This window comes from Protopterus annectens, chromosome 5.part0 (genome assembly GCF_019279795.1).
Source record: "Protopterus annectens isolate FY-2018-M chromosome 5.part0, PAN1.0, whole genome shotgun sequence".
Taxonomy (NCBI): domain Eukaryota; kingdom Metazoa; phylum Chordata; order Ceratodontiformes; family Protopteridae; genus Protopterus; species Protopterus annectens.
The window spans coordinates 1,878,805,234-1,878,824,648 of NC_056735.1; the positions used below are offsets into that span (position 1 = coordinate 1,878,805,234).

Genomic DNA, 19,415 nt, shown 5'->3' on the forward strand with positions numbered 1-19,415 from the left:
GCCAACCTTGTATTCTAATCCACAGAACAAAGGGGAACGGATTCTGCACTCCATAGATGTGCACAGACAACTTAGATTTTACTTGGCCAGGACTAAACCTCAAAGGAAATCTGAACAACTGCTGGTGGCATTTGCTGCAGGTGCAGAGGGGAAGGCCATTTCAAAGCAAGCCATTTCTAAATGGATAGGCCATTGGATTCATTACTGCTATAAGCACCATGGAAAACCTATCCCACAGGGGATAAGACCACACTCAACCAGGGCTGCATCTACCTCTGCAGCCTTTCTCAGATGTGTCCCTACCAAGCACATCCTAGAAGCTGCTACCTGGAGTTTGGTACATACTGTCACCAAGCATTACCATTTGCCTATTTTCTCTAAATCCAGAGCTGGTTTTGCCACTGCAGTCTTGCAGGGACTTATAGCTGGTCCTAATGCTATCTTATTCCTCCTCCCATCCTTAGCTTTGGGAATCTACCCAAATGTGGTGACTGCAACAGTGAAACACAAAGAACATAGTACAGTTGTCTACACTTACCATAAATGTAGATGTTCGAGTGTATTCACTATTGCAGTCCTGGTTACCCTCCCTCCAGCCCCTTGACTTCTTTTGGCTATACCCCTATTCTCTTTTACTATGTTTAAAAGCTTTTTGGTGTATTTGCTTTTTTGTTGGAGGTATAACCTTGCATATTTATATTTAATTGCTTCCCATTAGGGGGGCACCTGACATCTGGGGCAAGAAATATTGATGTAATGGCGTCGGCTGTATGCTTTATACCCCTGACTACCTGACGTCATGGAAGATGAGACAGCAACCGATGCAGGACCCAAGACTTTTTATAATCAGGCTGACTGAGGGCTACTGCAAGCAGATAACCTAAATATGATGACTGCAACAGTGAATGCACTTGAACATCTACATTTATGGTAAGTGTACACAACTGTACTTTTTGGCACTTCTAGAAAAAAAAAAAGAGTCATCCTAGAGGTCCCAGCAGGACAAAGAGGATCTGGAACTTATTCTCACCTCTTTTTGGGGCCAAAAAAGACCTGGGACCTATGTCCGATTGTAGACCTCAGCAAACTGACGTTGTCTGTCAAGAAGTCAAAGTTCCAGATGTTCACTGTTCAGTCCATCCTGCCACTGTTGCAGAAGGATGAATGGATGTGCTCCATAGACCTCCAGGATGCGTACTATCACATCAAGATAGACCAGCATTCCAGGAGGCACCTGCACTTCTAGATTGGAGCTGATCATTTCCAGTTCAGAGCCCTACTGTTTGGACTCACCACAGCCCTCAGGGTGCTAACCAAATGCTTAGCTGTTGTAGCGGCTCACCTGAGGCTTCAGGAATTTCAGGTCTACCCATACATGGGCAATTGGCTCCTTGCAGCTCCCACGAGGCATTGATTGCAGGAAATACTGCATGACAGATACCAGACTTTCATAATGCTAGCGATTACCATCAACTTGGCGAAGTCAAATGTGTCTCCAGTGCAAAGCGTAGAATTCATTGGGACCCATCTCAACATGGTAACAGAGATTGCAGCATTGACTTCTCACAGAGTAGACTTGATCAGACATCAGGTCAGGGCTATCTTGGAGGTTCCGTCACCTCAGGCACACCTCATTCTCAGAGCACCGGGGTCCATGTTGGCAGCAATTTTCCTTGTTCCACTAGCGAGATACTACATGCGGGTGCTTCAGTGGATGCTAGTGATGTAGCGGTTCATTCTTTCTCATTCATTGTCCATTCCTATTCCATCGATTCCCGTTTGCAGACTGCATCTGCAGTGGTGGCTTCAGTCGGAGGATCTCCTTCGAGGCAGACCATTTTCTCTTCCCTCACCCACAGCCACGGTAACTACGGACACTTCCCTGTTGGGGTGGGGGGGTTCTTTTTCAGGGCAGAACCGTCCAAGGCACATGGTTCCCCAAAGAGACCAAGTTGCACATAAATGTTCAATGTTCTAGAGATGAGGGCAGTCCTTCTCACATTGCAAGTCTTTCAGGATTGCCTTCCTCTGGGAATGGTGGCGATTCATACAGACAGCATGTCAGTGTTCTGGTATATCAAGCAAGGGGGAGTACCTGATGTGCAGAAAAGTGAGACTGTGGGAATGGGTGATATCTTCCAGTTGCATTCTCCTTGCAACGCACATAGCCAGGGTGTCCATCTTCTTGGCAGACAAGCTCAGCAGGTCTATCTTGACCCTGCATGAGTGGTTCCTCAATCCGTCAGTGTCATCTCAGATTTTCGCCCGTTAGGGCCAACCTAGCTGGGATCTTGTTTCATCTCCAGTGAGCAGCAAATGCAACAGGTACTTTGCCCTGATTCCCCCAGAAAGGCAGTCCCCGAGGAATGATGTACGCAGTTGGCCTCCAGGTCTCCTCTATGCATACACTCCTCTTCCATTGATCCCCAAAGTACTTCAGAAAGCCCACAGAATGAAGAGTTCCATGATTCTCATTGCCCGTTTCTGGCCTCATCAGGTGTAGTTTTCCTTCCTGATGTCTCATCTTAAATATCCTCCCTGGATACTGGATCTTGTTCCGGATCTCATCTCTCACCCATCAGAACAACCACCCAATCTTCAGTCTGTTCATCTGACCGCATGGTTTCTCCACTTCCAGTGATAATAGCATTGTCCAGGCTAGCTTCTCCTGTCAGAAAAATTATATTAGCTTCTCAGAAGCCGACTACTCAAAAGGTTTGTCGTAGTAAGTGGAAAAGTTTTTCCTTTTGGGCTGCGAAACGGAATCTTGATCACTTTTCAGCTCCGATACCAGATATCCTTCTCTTCTTATCATCCCTTTTTCAAGAAGGGGCCAGCTTCTCTACTGTTAAACTGCATTTGGCAGCCATTTCTAATTTTCATGTCAGTACTGGACCCATTTTTTTCCTCTACATTATGTAACTTCTTCTTGAAGAGCATCTTTCTTCTCAGGCCTCCTTTCAAAGATCCTGCCCCTCCTTGGGATCTGACCTTGATGCTGCAGTCTTTCACTCAAAGTCCTTTTGAGCCATCTCATTCATGTGATCTCAAATTTCTTTCTTGGAGGGCTGCTTTCCTGGTGACCATTACTTCAACTAAGAGGGTTTCTGAATTACAGGCCTTGTCTTCTAAATCGCCATATATTGTTTTTCATAAGGACAGAGTGACTTTGCAAACTAACTCCTCTGTTATGTGTAAGGTAGCTACTGAAAGTCATTTCAAACAGAATATTCAGTTACCCGCCTTCTTTCCTAATCACTCCAGTAAGGGCGAATAACTCCTCCATACCTTAGATGTGCATCGGCAGTTGAGATTTTGTTTACACAGGACTAAACCCTTTAGAAAAAAGTCTTGAGAAGATAGAGTTGCCTCACCCGCATAAGGCGCATTCTCAAAGGTCAGTTGCAACCTCATCAGCCTTCTCCACTATGATGTCCTTCGATGATATTTGTGCTGTAGTCAGTTGGTCCACTCCTCACACTTTTGTTGCTCATTATAAGCTGGATATAGTCTCCAGAAGTAGAGCATCTTTTGGTCCACATTGCTCAGGCACGTCCTTCCTTAGGGTCGCCCAGGAGTCATTGCAACAGTGGGTTCTGGCCCAGTCATGATGAATAATGAAATGGATAACATCAGATCAGTAGTTGTGCACTTACCATAATTTGGTATCTGTGTTATCCTATTTCACTATTTATTGCTTCCCACCCTCCTTCCCCTTCCATGTTTCTGGAGAGGCTGGAGTCTCAGGCCTTTGAGCTTCTGCCTTTAGTGGTGCTCATGGTAGTATTATCTGAGTGTAGATGGGTAGATTTTTTATTTGGTGTTATTTTATTTTTCGACAGCCAACTGAATCTGAGGGTTAGAAGGTAGAAAGGGATTATGAGAGATGGGAGGAGCTCAAGCTTTGAATCTTGTCTGTAAAGTGCCGGATCGGTTCCGACATCAGATCCAAGACCCAGTTATGATGAATAATGAAATAGGATAACACAGATACCAAGTTATGGTAAGTACATAACTATTGTTGATTTAAAGTCCTAACTAGGATGTCTTTTAAAGCTTACACAATGTGTTTATTTGGGAGATTGCTTACAAATTTATCAGTTTTGTTTTAACACTTAACGTAATTCTTAAGTTAGTTTTTATTTTAGGGAAGATTGGAGATGCATGTATTGTAGCAGAGAGTAAGAGTGATTGCACTACTTATGTTTTCGTAGCCATTTAGCTTTATTTAACCGAGTTGGTGAGCTGGTACACAGATGCTTTTCAACCATGACCCTGACCCATGTAGACAATATATCTTTGCTGATGACTCCAAGCTGGGCCCTGTTACCCACTTAAACACTGCTAATAAACAACTCAAGCAAGGGCTGGAATCTAAAATAGCTGGTGTACTGAAAATGATCTCAAGTTAAAAGCAAAAAAGTGCAGAGTAATAGCATTCATTCAAAGAGCTTTTTCCCCCTCGTGTTATACAGGGTACTCTTCTTTAGACAAGTATGATCATAAGAGACCTAAGTACTTGCAATGACAACTCTCTGTCATGCTATCATCATGTTTCCAGTATAGTGAGGAAGTCCTATCTGATCCAGTTAATTTCCAAGGGGGATATTTTCAAGACCCAAAGAAGTCATCCTACTGCTTTACTTTTCCTTTATCAGGCCCATTATTTAATACAGTGCCACCTTTGGTATGTATAAATCGACACATATTACTTAAGTAGATTAGGTTCATAGGTTGGTACTAGGCTATCAGCCCTAGGGCCTATACAAGCCTAGCCATAACAATTCCCTGGCTATTTCTTCCCACATTATTTACTTTCGTAGACCCCTGTCTAGCAGGGCGACTGACGTGATCCCTGGGGTGAATTTCCTTTCTCCCATCCAATCGTCAAGGTTCCTCTTGAAGAGATCCAAAGAGGCACTCTGCTTGACATGTATGGGCGATCTATTCCAGAGTCTGGGGAGTCTCTGGGTCAGGAACCTATCCCTCCAGCATGTTTAGTTTATTGTGATGACAAGGTTTAGATCCCTGGAGCGTGTAGCTCTGAGGGATTGGGATTTCTTTAAGTGTAGCATGTCCAACAGCTCTGGGTTTGACATGGCCTTGTATGTTAAGCAGAGATCGCCTCTGAGTAGACAATATGCGACAGAGTATAGCTGGAGTTTTTTAAGGCGGTCAGCGTAGGGCATCTGCTTTAGGCCTGTGATTCTTTTAGTGAGGTATTTCTGAGGCCTTTCCAGTTGTTGCAGATGTCTTGAGAGGTACATACCAAATGGGGCGTTGTATTCTATAATGGGTCTAATGAGGGATGAGTACAGTGGGACAATGACCTCCTTTTTTATGGATGAAAAGCCCTTCGTGATGAGGTGTGCCACATAGAAGGATTTCCTGACTGTTGTGGCGATGTGGTTATCGAAGGTGAGACCACTGTCCACCTGTGTCCCTAAGTCTCTTATCACACTTTCTGTGTTTAGTGTACTGCCACCTATATGGTAATTCATGTATACATGTTTTTTCCCAAAGGGGATAACAATACATTTCTTAGCATTGAGCTTGAGCCCATGGCTCTAGCACCAAGCATCTGTTTCTGTAAGGCCCTTTTGTAGAGTATCCACATCATTTGGGGATTCAATAATGGCTCCCAGTTTGCAGTCATCTGCAAACTTTGTTAGCCAGAGTCCCTTAGTGTTGACCTGTACTTCAGCGAAGTAGATGCCAAACAAGAGCGGCCCCAGGATTGAACCCTGAGGTACTCCACTTGTCACTTGTCTGGAGCTGGATTTGGAGTCGGCTACTTTTACAGTGTGGGTTCTGTCAGTAAGCCATTTAGCAACCCATTGGGTGACATAGGGATTAATGCCCAACTTAGTAAGTTTATCTATGATTCCAGAGTGGGGGATGGTGTCAAAGGCCTTGGCAAGGTCTAGATAGGCTGTGTGGACCACCTTACCCTTGTCCATGGCTCTGGAGACTGATTCAAAGAAGTCAGTCAGGTTCAGGAGACAAGATCGGCCCTTCACAAACCCAAACTGGGTGGGGTCCAGTGTTTGAAGGTTGCCAATGTCTTTGTTTATAAGTTCCATGATAATACTCTCCATGGCCTTGCAGATCAGGCTTGTCAGACTGATGGGACGGTAGTTTCCGGGATCCAAGGTGGATCCCCCCTTGTGGATTGGGATAACTGTAGCTCTGCGCCACTCAGTGGGCACGAAACCTGAGGTGAGGCTATGATTAAACATGACACTTAGGTGAGGTGCCAGTTCATATTGTAATTCATGTAGTACACAGCCCGGGATGTCATCTGGTCCCATGGATGCTGTATCCTTGGCTTTAGAGAGTGCGTTTTGTACCTGTGTGGCCGTTATTACTGGAATTTGGCAATCTTCAGGTATTGAGATGGGCCATTTAGGGGGTGAGAGGGGGGTGAAGTTGGTACTGAATCGATCTGCCAGGATATTGGCAATATCCTTCGGATCAGTATATTTAATGCCATTCTGTTTTAGCTCAGAGCAGATCTAAGCATTGCCATTTAGATTCTTGACATAGTTATAGAATGCTTTGTGGTTGTCTTTGGAATCTTTGGCAATTTTATTTTCGTAACTAGCTTTGGAGGATTTTATGAGGCATCTCAGTTTCTTACTGAGGCTAGTAAGGGAGTTTTTTGCATCCTGGGATTTTTCTCTTTTCTGCAAAAGTTTCTTCCTTTTGTTGTAAAGTTTGTTTATGGCAGGGGACCACCAGATTGGCTTCCTTTTTTTGGATGAGAGCATTTTGGTCCCCAAAGATACCTTACCAAGAGATGAGGGGGAGGGTGATACTTTTAAGTGTCTAGTTAAGAGTGTATGGCTAGGCAGCTTATGGTGCTCATGGTCACTTGTACACTATTCCTGCCAGCTGTGTTGTAGCATTGAATAATAGTAGCAATAGCAGTGTCATAAAGTCAAGTTCAGTACTGCAGGTACATAAAATACAATATTTACAAATGTACAACCAGTTTGTAGTTATATGTTTGAGTTTATGTATTTGGGATTTAAATTTATTCATATGTACTGCTCTGCATTACATATTTAGCCTATGTCAAAGCAGTAGGACTTTTAATCATCAGGTAGATGCTGCAGCAATGTCTCCTTTGGACTTATTTAAATTGTTGTACCTTTGGATAGTTTTTGATGAATTCTGGGCCAGTAATGCATCTTTTTAAAGTGCTTTTTCGCCTGTTACCTTAACCGAAGGATGACTCTTACTAGTATGACAGAGTTGTCTTATGTTGAACAGAGGGAGCAATTAAGATTCTCTCTGCTGAAGTGTAACAGCTATTTGTAGACAATAGCAGCAGTTTAGTAATTTGTAAGTCAGGTAGTTTAGAAGCATAGTTATTCTTACAGCTATAGGTAGCCATATTGCTTTTTCCAGTGCTTTCAACTTGCGCGATCTAGAGGTATAAACCTGTAGACCTACAAATCTTATTTGTTGTGACTTGCAGACCATAGATGTTCTGTTCTGAGTTCAGAGCAAACAGTGGTAAACACTTTTCTGTTTTGGGCATTATCATCTATATAGCTAAGGCCTTTCTTGTGCCAAGGTGAGTAGATTGGAATACTTGTATGTAGGGGGTTAAGACTGATATCTATGATCTAAGTGCAAGAAGAAGTAAGCAAAACCTGTCACTGGAATCTTTGATTGACTCCTGGGTGTAACATTCTTCTCAGTGAAAGGGATTGTAGCTTACTAGATAGATTTGGAAAAAGGGTATATGCCTCAGCAGCACTGGTATTCAGGGTAATGAACTGCCAGTTCCACATTTTGACATACTAGGAGCATGTCCTCAAGCAATGTTTAGTGAGTTTTGGGGGAATGCAGGATGAGATTCCCAAGACTCGTGCTTATCCAAGTAGAGATGTCTTTACATATAAGGAAATGCACCCTAAAATGTAGGTGTTATGTTGTAGACGCAGAATCCAGGATTGCAACAAAAGGTTCAGTTTTTAGAAGACATTCCTAGTAGAGGATTCAGTAGCTGACCAAGGACGTGAAAGTGCAGTTCATTAATGTACCCCTGGATAAGGAATTGTTCAGATCCAGGCATATAACATTTGGAAAACTGGAGAACAGAGGGAAGACAATTATTTGAAACATTTGTTCCACCATCCAATTCCCAAATGCAATAGAAATTATACTTCCAAGCAGGGACATTTACTAGCTAGACACAAGGTAAGGGGAAATTGGCAGCATGAAGGCAGAGAGAGGTGGGAGGCCATCAGGGCCTGTATTCCAGCAAGCAGCAGCTTTGATTGCACTAGCCTCCTCTCCCAACCTAATTCCCAAGCATCCCCCTTGACCCTCCTTTACAGTTGCACCATTCATTTAGCAAGGTAGGGGTCACTTGGCTTCTTCATACCAACAAAAGTGCCAGACTTACCTAGGGCAAATTAACACTGCAAATTAACAGTCAGAGGATGCAAACTGCAATTTATGCACAGACCTTGTAGAAGAGGTCATCCCTCCATACCAACAGACCAGGAAAATCTGATAGGCAGAAGAGTGCAAGATTTTACTTAAGGCAGTTTCTCATCCCAAGAAAGGATGGATTCTGAAGATCTATTTTAGATTTCTCTTGACAAAAATTCCTGAAAGATTTAAAGTTAAAGATGTTGACATTTCAAATGTTCATGTTTCGCTGTTGCAGTCATTACATTTGGGTAATCTGCTGGCAGGTTGCCCTCAGTCGGCCTGATTAACAAAGTCTTGGGTCCTGCGTCAGTTACTGTCCCTTCTTCCATGACGTCAGGTCGTCAGGGGTATAAAACACACAGCCGATGCCATTACATCAGTCTTTCTTGCCGCTTGGTGCCCCAAGCAGAAGCAGTTCACAAGTGCCGGTCGGGTGACTCCTGAAATTTTCGTTTTTGAGTTTCAGAAACGAAGTCTTCAACTAAAAGCTAAGAACCCCATTGGGGAAACGTTTTCTTTCTCCTTACCGATGTCAGTAAAAGTTAATAATTGCATTACTTGTGGGAAGAAAATACCTCATATGGATTTTCATTTGTACTGTATTCCTTGCCTAGGTCCTGACCACAACGTGCCTTGCTGTTGGTTTTGTGCTAAATTTAATCAACATACGATTAAACGTCGGTATATTTTTGCCTCTGAATATTTTGGCTCAAGATTTAACTATCCAGAAATGTCGTCGGTTAGCAATCCGACTACCGGAATACCTAAAAAACACAAAGAAAAAGACAGAGACAGACCGTTGAGGTTTAAAACCGACGACGACACTTCTCCTAAGCCAGTCGCCGGTTCGCCCGGTACTCAGTGAGGTGCTTTTGCAGCCCCTGATACCCGCTACTTTTGATTCGCAGGCCTCTACTGAGACCCCTTCGGAGTCTGGTATGCCACAAGATGCTTTAAGTATTGTACCCGTGGATGTCTCTACCTTAGATGGGTCCGGAGCCACTGTGCAGGCACCGGCTTCTGAGGATGTTTTCAGGCCTAAAGATTTGTATATTAAACCGACGCCATCTTCAAAACTAAGGCCAAAATCTACTTCTATGTCTAAAAATCCGATGCTTGGGCCACGTGTACAGGCCCCGATGCCTAAAAAACAAATGATCAAAATGGCTGAAGATTTAATTACCTTGATCAGGGGTAGCCATCCCCCTCCTGCTAGGAGGCCTAGGCAAGGCACTGACTATGAATCTTCAGATCAGGTTTCTATTTCTTTTGATTCTTCTGAAAAGGATTTATATATACCTACTTATGAGGACTCTGATGCAGAAGATTTTATCCCTTCTGCTTCTCCCCCTGAGGATTTCTCTTTTGGAGAAACGTTACATACCTTAAGGGAAAGCTTCCACTGGGAAATTCAGGATTTCTCTGAATCTGTAAAGAGACTTAGGGATTTTCTTCTTCTTCCTCAGCATAGGCCTTTGGCTATACCTCCTGTTCCAGACATTGTTGATGATGTTTTTTCAGAATCCAGTATGACTCCTGATTCTCTGCCTCCAGCTCCTAGTAAGCCAGACAGATACTACAGGGTTCCTGACTCCCACAAATTCCTTTTCAAAAACCCTACTCCTGATCCTGAAACCATTTCTCAGGGTCTCAAGGGCGTTTAGGCCTCTACTGGAAAAATTCCTACCCCTTCTGATAGAGATTCCAGGGCGCTGGGTAGATGGGGTAAGAAGGTTTACACATCTGCAACCTTGGCAATCAGGGCTTTAAACTGTCAATTTCATATGCTTAAATATTAACAGCATGCCATGGGTCTACTTAAAACAGAAAATGATGTTGATCTCTGACTGTGTGGAAAATAGAGTTGCAGGATTTATTACATTCAGCTGAACAAGGGAAAACATACTTTGCAATGTGGTTTTGATTCTTTGGAGGCCTCTTGCAGGGCTGCTGTAACTGGATCTGTGATAAGAAGGCATGCTTGGCTCAAAGAGCAAAATCTGCCTGACCATGTTAAAGCAAAATTGTTGGATGCTCCTTTATAACAGGACTGTCTCTTTGGTAATAAGGCTGAAGAAGTTTTAAAAAAGATGGAAGATGAAGCTAAATCTATGCAAACTGTGAAAGATTTCTTACAAGTGCAGCCACCCAGATTTAGTAGTCACTTGCCTACTAAGAACTGGTCCTTTCCAGATCCCTTGAGAGCCGCTCAAGTCAAATCCAGACATTCCAAAGGCTCCAGGTTTCAGTCACAAGGAACTTTTAGAACAAAACAATGGGGTGCCTCCACCTCCAAACCTGGAAGCAACAAGGCACCTCCCTGTGGTAAACAGTCTCAATGACTTTCCTCTACAGTCACTAAGCACTTAACTTTTGGCCACCCCTTTGGGGGGGAAACTGGCACTTCATGCACGAAACTGGCAACTGATTACCCAGGACAAATGGGTTTTAAATATAGTATCCCAGGGATACCGATTTCATTTCCACATATTGCCAATCCCAAACGAATGGCCAGATCTGCCTCCAAATCAGTTGGCAGAGGCCCAGAAACAAGTTCTGTCCCTCATGAATATGGGGGCTATACAACCAGTACCAGAAGAGGAAAAAGGACAAGGTTTCTATTCAAGACTTTTCCTGGTACCCAGAAATGACAAATCATGGCATCAAATTCTGGACTTATCCATTCTAAATACATTTCTGGACATTCCAAAATTCAAGATGCTGACTCTTCAACAGTTACTACCTATGCTGGGCAAAGATGCCTGGTTGGTCACTCTAGACTTAAAAGAGGCTTACCTGCATATCCCTATCAGGGAATCTTGCAGAAGATACCTCCGCTTCAAAGCAGGCTATTTGCATTACCAGTACTCTGCACTGCCCTTTGGCTTATCTACTGCTCCCAGGGTCTTCACAAAGTGCCTGGCACCCGTAATTGCTTTTTGCAGGCAAAGAAATATTCAAATTTATCCGTACATGGACAACTGTCTAATTCAGGCAGAAAACAAGGACACTCTTCTAAAGCATCTGGCTTTTGTAAAAAGGGTTCTAACTTGTCTAGGGTACACTATAAATGAAAAGAAATCACAACTGGTACCCTCTCAAAAAATTACATTCCTGGGTGCAAGCTTGAATACAACTGCCCAGATGGACTTACCTTATGCCAGAAAAGCAAATTCAATTGATGACTTACCTCAAACAGGTGGCCACAAAAACCCAGCTATCTGCAAGACAAATTCTGCAGGCCCTGGGGTTCATGGCCTCCTGTATTCTTCTAATTCCATATGCAAGGCTTCATATGAGGAAACTTCAGTGGTACCTAAAAAGCTTATGGAGTGAACATTGTCACAGCCTGGTAATAATTCCTATTATACCTTGCCTGCAACCAGAGTTCCTATGGTGGGCAGAGGTCTGCCACCAAAACAAGGGACTACCATTCACTCCACCCCCTGCCGCCCAAACCCTAACTACAGACGCATCAGACTATGCTTGGGGGGGCACGTCTGGCAGAGAAATGCATTCAGGGCAAATGGAGCCCAAATCAAATGCACCTACATATCAATCAGAAAGAGATGCTAGCGTACAGAATGCTCTGACAGCTTTCAAGGACTACCTTCATCCAGGACTACTGATAAAGACAGACAACACCACAGTCATGTGGTACATAAACAAGCAGGGTGGTATACACTCCTACCCCCTCTGCAGACTAGCCATGGCATTGTGGAACACAGCCTTGACTTATCAAATATATCTACAAGCTCAATTCCTGCCAGGAAAGCTAAGTACTCTGGCAGACGAACTAAGCATAAATCTTATGGACCCACACGAATGGAAACTGGAACCACATGTTTTCAACATGTTGACACGCAAATGGGGGAGCCCAGACATAGATCTTTTTGCCTCACCCAAGAACTAATAGTTGGACAAATTCTGCTCAAGAATTCATCACAAAAAAGCTTGGAAAGTGGATGCTCTATCATTCAGCTGGAAAAACCTGTCAGTCTATACTTTTTCCCCTCTGCTATCCAAAGTCCTACTAAAAGTCAGACAGGACAAACCAAAAATGATTCTGCTTGCTCCTGACTGGCCTCGCCAACACTGGTACCCACTCCTGCGCAATGTGTCACACCTTCCTCTGTGGCACCTGCCTCAGACACCTTACCTACTGTCTCAGCAGAACTACCAAATTTTGCACACTCAGCTCGAAACTTTGAATCTTGCAGCGTGGCTAATCAACTAATTTCACCCTTGGCAACTCTCAGCATACCTGTGATGGATGTCATTTTGGAGGCTAGAAGGCTTAGTACTAGAAAATCTTATGTTGACAAATGGAAAAGATTATGTGCCTGGAACCAGTCACAAGGAATAAGCACAGCAATGTGTAATATTCCTCAGATTCTGCAATACTTAACTAAGATGCTTCACAAGGGCCTATCTTTTTCTTCCATAAAAATCCATGCATCTGCCATTTCAGCTCATTACAACACAGAACCTCCCCTCTTCCCTCATCCTCTGCTAAAGCAGTATCTCAGAGGGGCCAAAAATTTAAGACCTCCCAGGAGAGCACCAACTCCTGCATGGGACCTCAATTTTGTTTTGGAAAAACTCTCTCTACCTCCTTTTGAGCCAGTTGCTATTGCGGACCTAAAATTTCACTCTTGGAAAACAGTTTTCCTATTAGCAGTCACTTCAGCTAGCAGGATTTCAGAATTACAGGCTCTTATGGCAGTGGAGCCTTTCATTATTTTTTATCCGGACAGGTTGGCTCTTGGGACCAATCCATCCTTTATGCCTAAGGTGGTATCCAGTGTGGCTCTTAATCAGATCATTCATCTGCCAACTTTCTTCCCTAATCCACAGAACAAGGGTGAGCGGATTCTGCATTCATTGGATGTACACAGACAGCTTAGATTCTACTTAAACAGGACAAAATCTCTAAGAAAATCTGAACAACTATTGATGGCATTTGCTGCAGGGGCAGAGGGAAAGGCTATTTCAAAGCAGACTATTTCCAAATGGATAAGCCATTATATTTATTTCTGCTATATGCACCATGGTAAACCTATCCCCAAGAGGATCAGATCTCATTCCACCAGGGCTGCATCTACTTCTGCAGCCTTTCTCAGAGGGGTTCCTACCAGAGACATTCTAGAAGCTGCTACCTGGAGCTTAGTTCATACATTCACCAAACATTACCATTTACCTCTCTTCTCTAAATCCAGAGCTGGCTTTGCCACTGCAGGGCCTTATAGCTGCTCCTAATGCTGTATAAATCCATCCTCCCAACCATAGCTTTGGGATTCTACCCAAATGTAATGACTGCAACAGTGAAACACGAAGAACATAGTACAGTTGTGTACACTTACCATAAATGTAGATGTTTGAGTGTATTCACAGTTGCAGTCCTGGTTACCCTCCCTCCAGCCCCCTGTTTTTTCTCTAACTATGCCTCTCCTTTCTTTTACTATGATTAAAAGCCTTTTTGGTGTATTTGCTTTTGTTTGGCGGTATATGTTTTGTATTTTAAATTATATACATACGTATATATATATATATATGTATATGTATATGTATGTATATATATATATATATATATATATATATATATATATATATATAGATAGATTTTGCTCCCCTTTTGGGGGGCACCTGACATCTGGGGTAAGAAAAACTGATGTAATGGCGTCGGCTGCATGTTTTATACCCCTGACGACCTGACGTCATGGAAAAGAAGACTGCAACTGATGCAGGACCCAAGACTTTGTTAATCAGGCCAACTGAGAGCAACCTGCCAGCAGATTACCCAAATGTAATGCGTGCAACAGTGAATACACTTGAACATCTACATTTATGGTAAGTGTACACAGCTGTACTTTTTTTGTCACCTCCCCTGGGCCACCAGCCATTACTTGTTACCCTAGATCGCAAACTTCAAATACCCATTTGCAGAGATCACAGGCAGTATCTGAAGTTTATGAGGTGGTGAACATCATTATTTTTTATTTCTTCGTCCTTTGGTTTATGTATTGCTCCCCGAGTTTTCACAGAATGGCTGGCCTCAATGATAACAAACTGCAGGTCAGTGAGCATCCATATTTACCTATACCTCGCTGACTGCTTGATTCTGGCCCCAGTCCCAAAAAAGAGATGCAGGAGGTTATAGACTACATTTTAGCCATCACTGACCACTGTTTGATTCGCCTTCATTGAATAGAAATGCAGTCTGCTTAATCCATAAGATAGCCTGCCCGAGAACAGTATTGGTTGCAAGCACTAACAGGGCCTACATTTCACAAGAGGAAGTGTTGTCATTAATGGCCATCTTCCATTTCATGGCAGGGAATTCCCTGACTGACAGTCCACGACCTTCCATAGACGTGGAATATGCTGTTTTGGTGTTGCCATTAACCAAATTAGACATAAGGAAAATACAGTGATTCCTTAGGAGCACTTGGAACCAGCATCTTCAATCCCTGAATGTTGCTTTCCCAGTGTTTATGTCAGGTATTGAATTAATGTGGTGAGTACATCCTTTTCCATTTTAGCAGCCTGTGACCAGTCAAACCCTGATTGTAGATGCCTTAGATCTAGCTTGGGGAGCCAATAGATTGTACCTGAAAGTACAGGGCATGTGAAGCCCAAAAGGAGTAAAAATCTAAAAGTATCAAGAAGATGATGATGGTCATCCATTCCCTGAAAGTTTCCAAAGAAGTGTTGATAACAGAGACTCTAAACATAATCATAGACAATCTTTCTGTGATGTGGTACTTAAACACGTAGGTAGGTGCATATTCTTATTTACCATCTTGGGAAAATGTGATGCCATATCAGTTGAGCAGGACCTTTGCAGATCGAAATGAAGGGGGAAGATACACAGAGAGATGTTCTTGAACTAAAAGTCAGATGGGGTGCCCCTGAGATAGATCTTTGTTTCTCCAGCCCATGATAGTTGAAAGAAATTCTGCTTCTGAGCATCTCACAGGCTGGCTTGGTCAGGGGATGCTTCTCCTGAATCTAGATATTTCTGTTTCTGTATGATTAATAACAGTACCATTGTTGCACAGGGCAATTCAGAAAATCAAGTAGGACAGGCCAGAAATAATTATAGCCCCTTCTGCCACCTTTTTCAAATGGCAAATCAGAGTCTGTATTTGCCGCCTCGGCATGTGAACTTCACGGTGTCATGCAAGAAGGTCCATGGTATGTCACAGTCTGACCACATTGAACATTGTAGATTGGAGAATATCGTCTTTTTGATGCCATTACCTGGACATTCTGAAAATTGTGAGGGAGGCTTGGTGGTAAAGTACAGGGAAGTCATACCTAGCAAAATGGAAGATATTTTTCCTCTAGTACCAAAGAAGGCACTACCACTCAACATAAGAAGATGTGCATATGGTTCTCCAATATCTCTGTGAAATCTCTGAAGCTCAGCAGAGCGATTCTGATGCCTCATGAGTGGTCCCTAAAACAAGAAGTAACGGAGATGATTTTCCACAAATGGGGCCAACCTTTTTGTCACATCCATGAATACCAACTGCAGCAGCTATTTTGCCCTTATCCCCCCCCCCCGGGGAGTCACAAAAGAATGCACTTGTACACGATTGGCCCCCGGGTCTCCTCTATGCCTTCCCTCCCTTTCCCTTGATACCCAAACTTCTTCAGAAGGCCAGATCATTGGGAAGCAATTTGATTCTGGTCACCTCATACTGCCCTCATCAAATTTGGTTTCCTTTCCTGTGGCCTCAAGGAGCCATGGGTTCTGGACCCAGTTCCAGACCTTCTGACTCATGCATCGAGGAACACTCCACCCCTCTCTTCAGACCCTCCAATTGACAGCTTGGCTGCTCCATTTCCAAATATAGCCAGGCTACCTAAGCTCTCTCCTGCTGTCAAACATATCTTGATCTCGTCTCATGAGGCTTCAACAAGAAAACTTTATATGAGCAAACGGAAAAGATTTTCTTCCTGGGCATTACGTAATCACATTGATCCCTTTTCTGCGCCATTAGGTTCTGTTCTTGAAATTTTAATGAAACCTTTTAATGAAGGCACAGCAGCAGCTACCATTCAGGTCCAGTTAGCAGCGATATCTAATTTTCATATAAGCAATTTAGCTACAAATCTGATGTCTCACAGACTATGCAAAGCCTTCCTGAAAGGCACTGTTTTGCTAAGACCACCCTTTAAAAACCCCTCTACCACCATGGGATCAGGACTCTGTCTTGTCCTGCTTGATTTATTCCCCCTTTGAACCAGCAGCATCCTGTGAGCTAAAGTTCATGACATGGAAAACGATTGTTTTGATTGCCATCACTTCTGCGAGAAGGGTTTCAGAGCTGCAAGCATTATTGATAAAGCCCCCCTACATGCTTTTCCACAAAGATAAAGTATCCTTTCGAACTATAACCCATCCTTCTTACCAAAAGTATGCTCACTGTCTAATTTGAATCAGTCCATAGAACTGCCAGTGTTCTTTCCCAACTATGGCAACAAGGCAGAATATATGCTGCACCAACTAGATGTGCACAGACAACTACGTTTCTACGTAGGACAAATTATTTGTTTCCTTTTCAGAAGCTAAGAAAGATGCCCCTGTATCCAAGATCACACTTTCAAAATTGTTATCAGATTGTATTACCTTTACATACCAATCTAACAACAAAAATCTTCCCTGTAAAGTCAAGGCTCACTCTATGAGAGCCATAGCAGCTTCTTCTACTTTTCATGCTAGACTACCAATTGATACCATTTGTGCTGCTGCAGCATGGGCAAGCCCTCATACCTTTATCACTCATTACAAAGTGGATTTGGCCTCCAGGAACAGGGCCTCCTTTGGGGCCACTGTTCTGAAGAATATTCTCCTGTGAGCCCCCCAAGAGATATGGTGCTAGGGACGCTGTCCCAACCAGTGAAGAATGAAGGTGAGATAGGACAACATCACATAAAGAAGTTATGTACTCACCATAACGTTATGTGCGTCACCCGTCTCGCCATCATTCTTATATACCGCCCGCCTTTCCCCCCAGCCTTTGGCTTCTGGAGGACCGAGTGGTCACATTTGGTATATAATGTTCTCTGACCACCTTCTTCCTGTAAAATGTCAAAATAGTTCATGGTGAAACTGTTATCAGCAAACAAGATCTGAAGAGCTCTCCTAGGGCATGATGAGATAGGGATACAGCCACGAGTCAGTGGAAGACCTCAAGCTTTTTGTAAACTGCCGGTTCCAAACCCAACCAGTGAAGAATGAAGGCAAGATGGACAACACACATGGAACATTATAGTGAGTATATAACTTCTTTTTATGACTATCTTTGTCCTCTTAACACTTCCTTGGGAAAACAATACAAAATTCCCCCAAGTTTTTATTTTTAGTATATCAGCAAAATTCTGTTAAAAAAAAAAACAACAATTTATCATTTATGGTAGCAGTTACATTTTCTTATTTGATACATGCTGTTTTACTGGCTATTTTTATTCTAAGGTAACTTTTAAGGATGGCTGTTAAGGCCTAATTCTGAGTAGTAGAAGACTGGATTTTGATTTAGTGATGCTGTCTTTCACTTGCCATTATTTTCCAGTTCCATTTGTTTTAATGCATTTCTCCATTTGTTCTAATGCTTTTCTTTTTTCTGATGATATAAAATTTGTGTTATTTTACTGTTAATTACATGTATATATTTTTTACATATGTTAAACAGTGATGGAGCTGAAGAGAAGGAAGAACCACCAAAAGATGATGTGGAAGGTAAAAAAGTGGATTGCTGAGCCAGATGAGTATAATTTTTGATAAACCAGAAAAAAAAAATAGGTGTCACATGTAATTCAGAAAGCTGCAGACAAAAGTTAGTATCTGTATCAGCTCTATTCATTATTCATGTTACATTTATATTATTCTTCAGATGCCAAATTAATATTTTTGAAGGGAGGTATCTAAATAGTCGATGCTTATGCTCTCCCAAAACCACTGAAGTGCAGTACCTTGAGGGAAAAAGAGAAAGAAAAAGAAATTTCAGGTGCAAAGATCTCTGAAGATAACTTAAAATTGTGCCTGTCCAGTATGTTGGGGCAGGGAGCCTGTATGTGACATTTGCAGCCCAGGTTCAGACTTGGTCTCCAGTAAACCAAGAGGGAAGACACCAGTATTCCAAGTACTACTTTGCTGCTTAGTAGAAGGGCACAGAGTAGAAGCACACTAAGCTGTTATGTCTCATAGGAGGGTTGAGAGCGCTGCAGATGCTTGACAAGAAGTATATGTAGCATACTGGGAAACTGAAAGGAAAGCTGGATTACTTGTTCCATGATGCTGCTAAACTGAATCTGCTTATGCTGCTCCCCCATCCCAGATGAATTCATTCATTGCTAAGATTTAATGGAGGGAAATGTATACTAGAAACCTATTGAAACATTTTTTTTCTTTTTATTATTAGTTGTCTGACAGTATGAAAAACTGAGCACACTTACCTTTTGTTTTCATCTGCAGACAGAAAAATTGCTAAAATTCCCTTCTTTGTGTCAGTTCTTGGCACAGTCCAGCTTCTGTAAAATGCTTAAATTTGTTCCAAATGACTGATGTTAATAAACCCACAGGAGAGCCCAAAACCTACTTAAAGTATCTCGATACTATCTTGACTGTTGTTGCCATTGCTGAAGTTAGGATTTAAGAAATGGGCATCTTGTAATATGGGAACGCCATCCCACCTCTTCTGACTACCCAGAAGCTGAACATTACAGTCATACAGCTGTTCTTTGTTGAGTCAGCATGTAAATTTTTCAGAATCTCTAAATGCTCCTGAACAATATGGCAATACTCCAACTGTAAAATCCCCAGCTTGGACTACTGAGCTTTAGATTAAAATCAATTTGATGCTGTGTTTATAGAAAAATGAATCTGTTCTACCATGTGCCTGTAGATATTCAAACTATACAAAGTGATCTGTTTTTAAGAACAAAAGTTACATTTC

General features: G+C 42.6%; 1 protein-coding gene across 3 annotated transcripts in view; it reads left to right on the plus strand.

Annotated features, from left to right (window-relative positions):
* AKAP11 (A-kinase anchoring protein 11) overlaps positions 1–19,415 on the plus strand; it is a 1,036,012-nt gene that overhangs the window by 875,470 nt on the left and 141,127 nt on the right. For all 3 annotated transcript variants that reach the window (XM_044071705.1, XM_044071703.1, XM_044071704.1), the window contains one exon: positions 18,153–18,199. In XM_044071705.1, the coding sequence (XP_043927640.1) occupies positions 18,153–18,199 (47 nt within the window). The remainder of the gene's footprint in view (positions 1–18,152; positions 18,200–19,415) is intronic.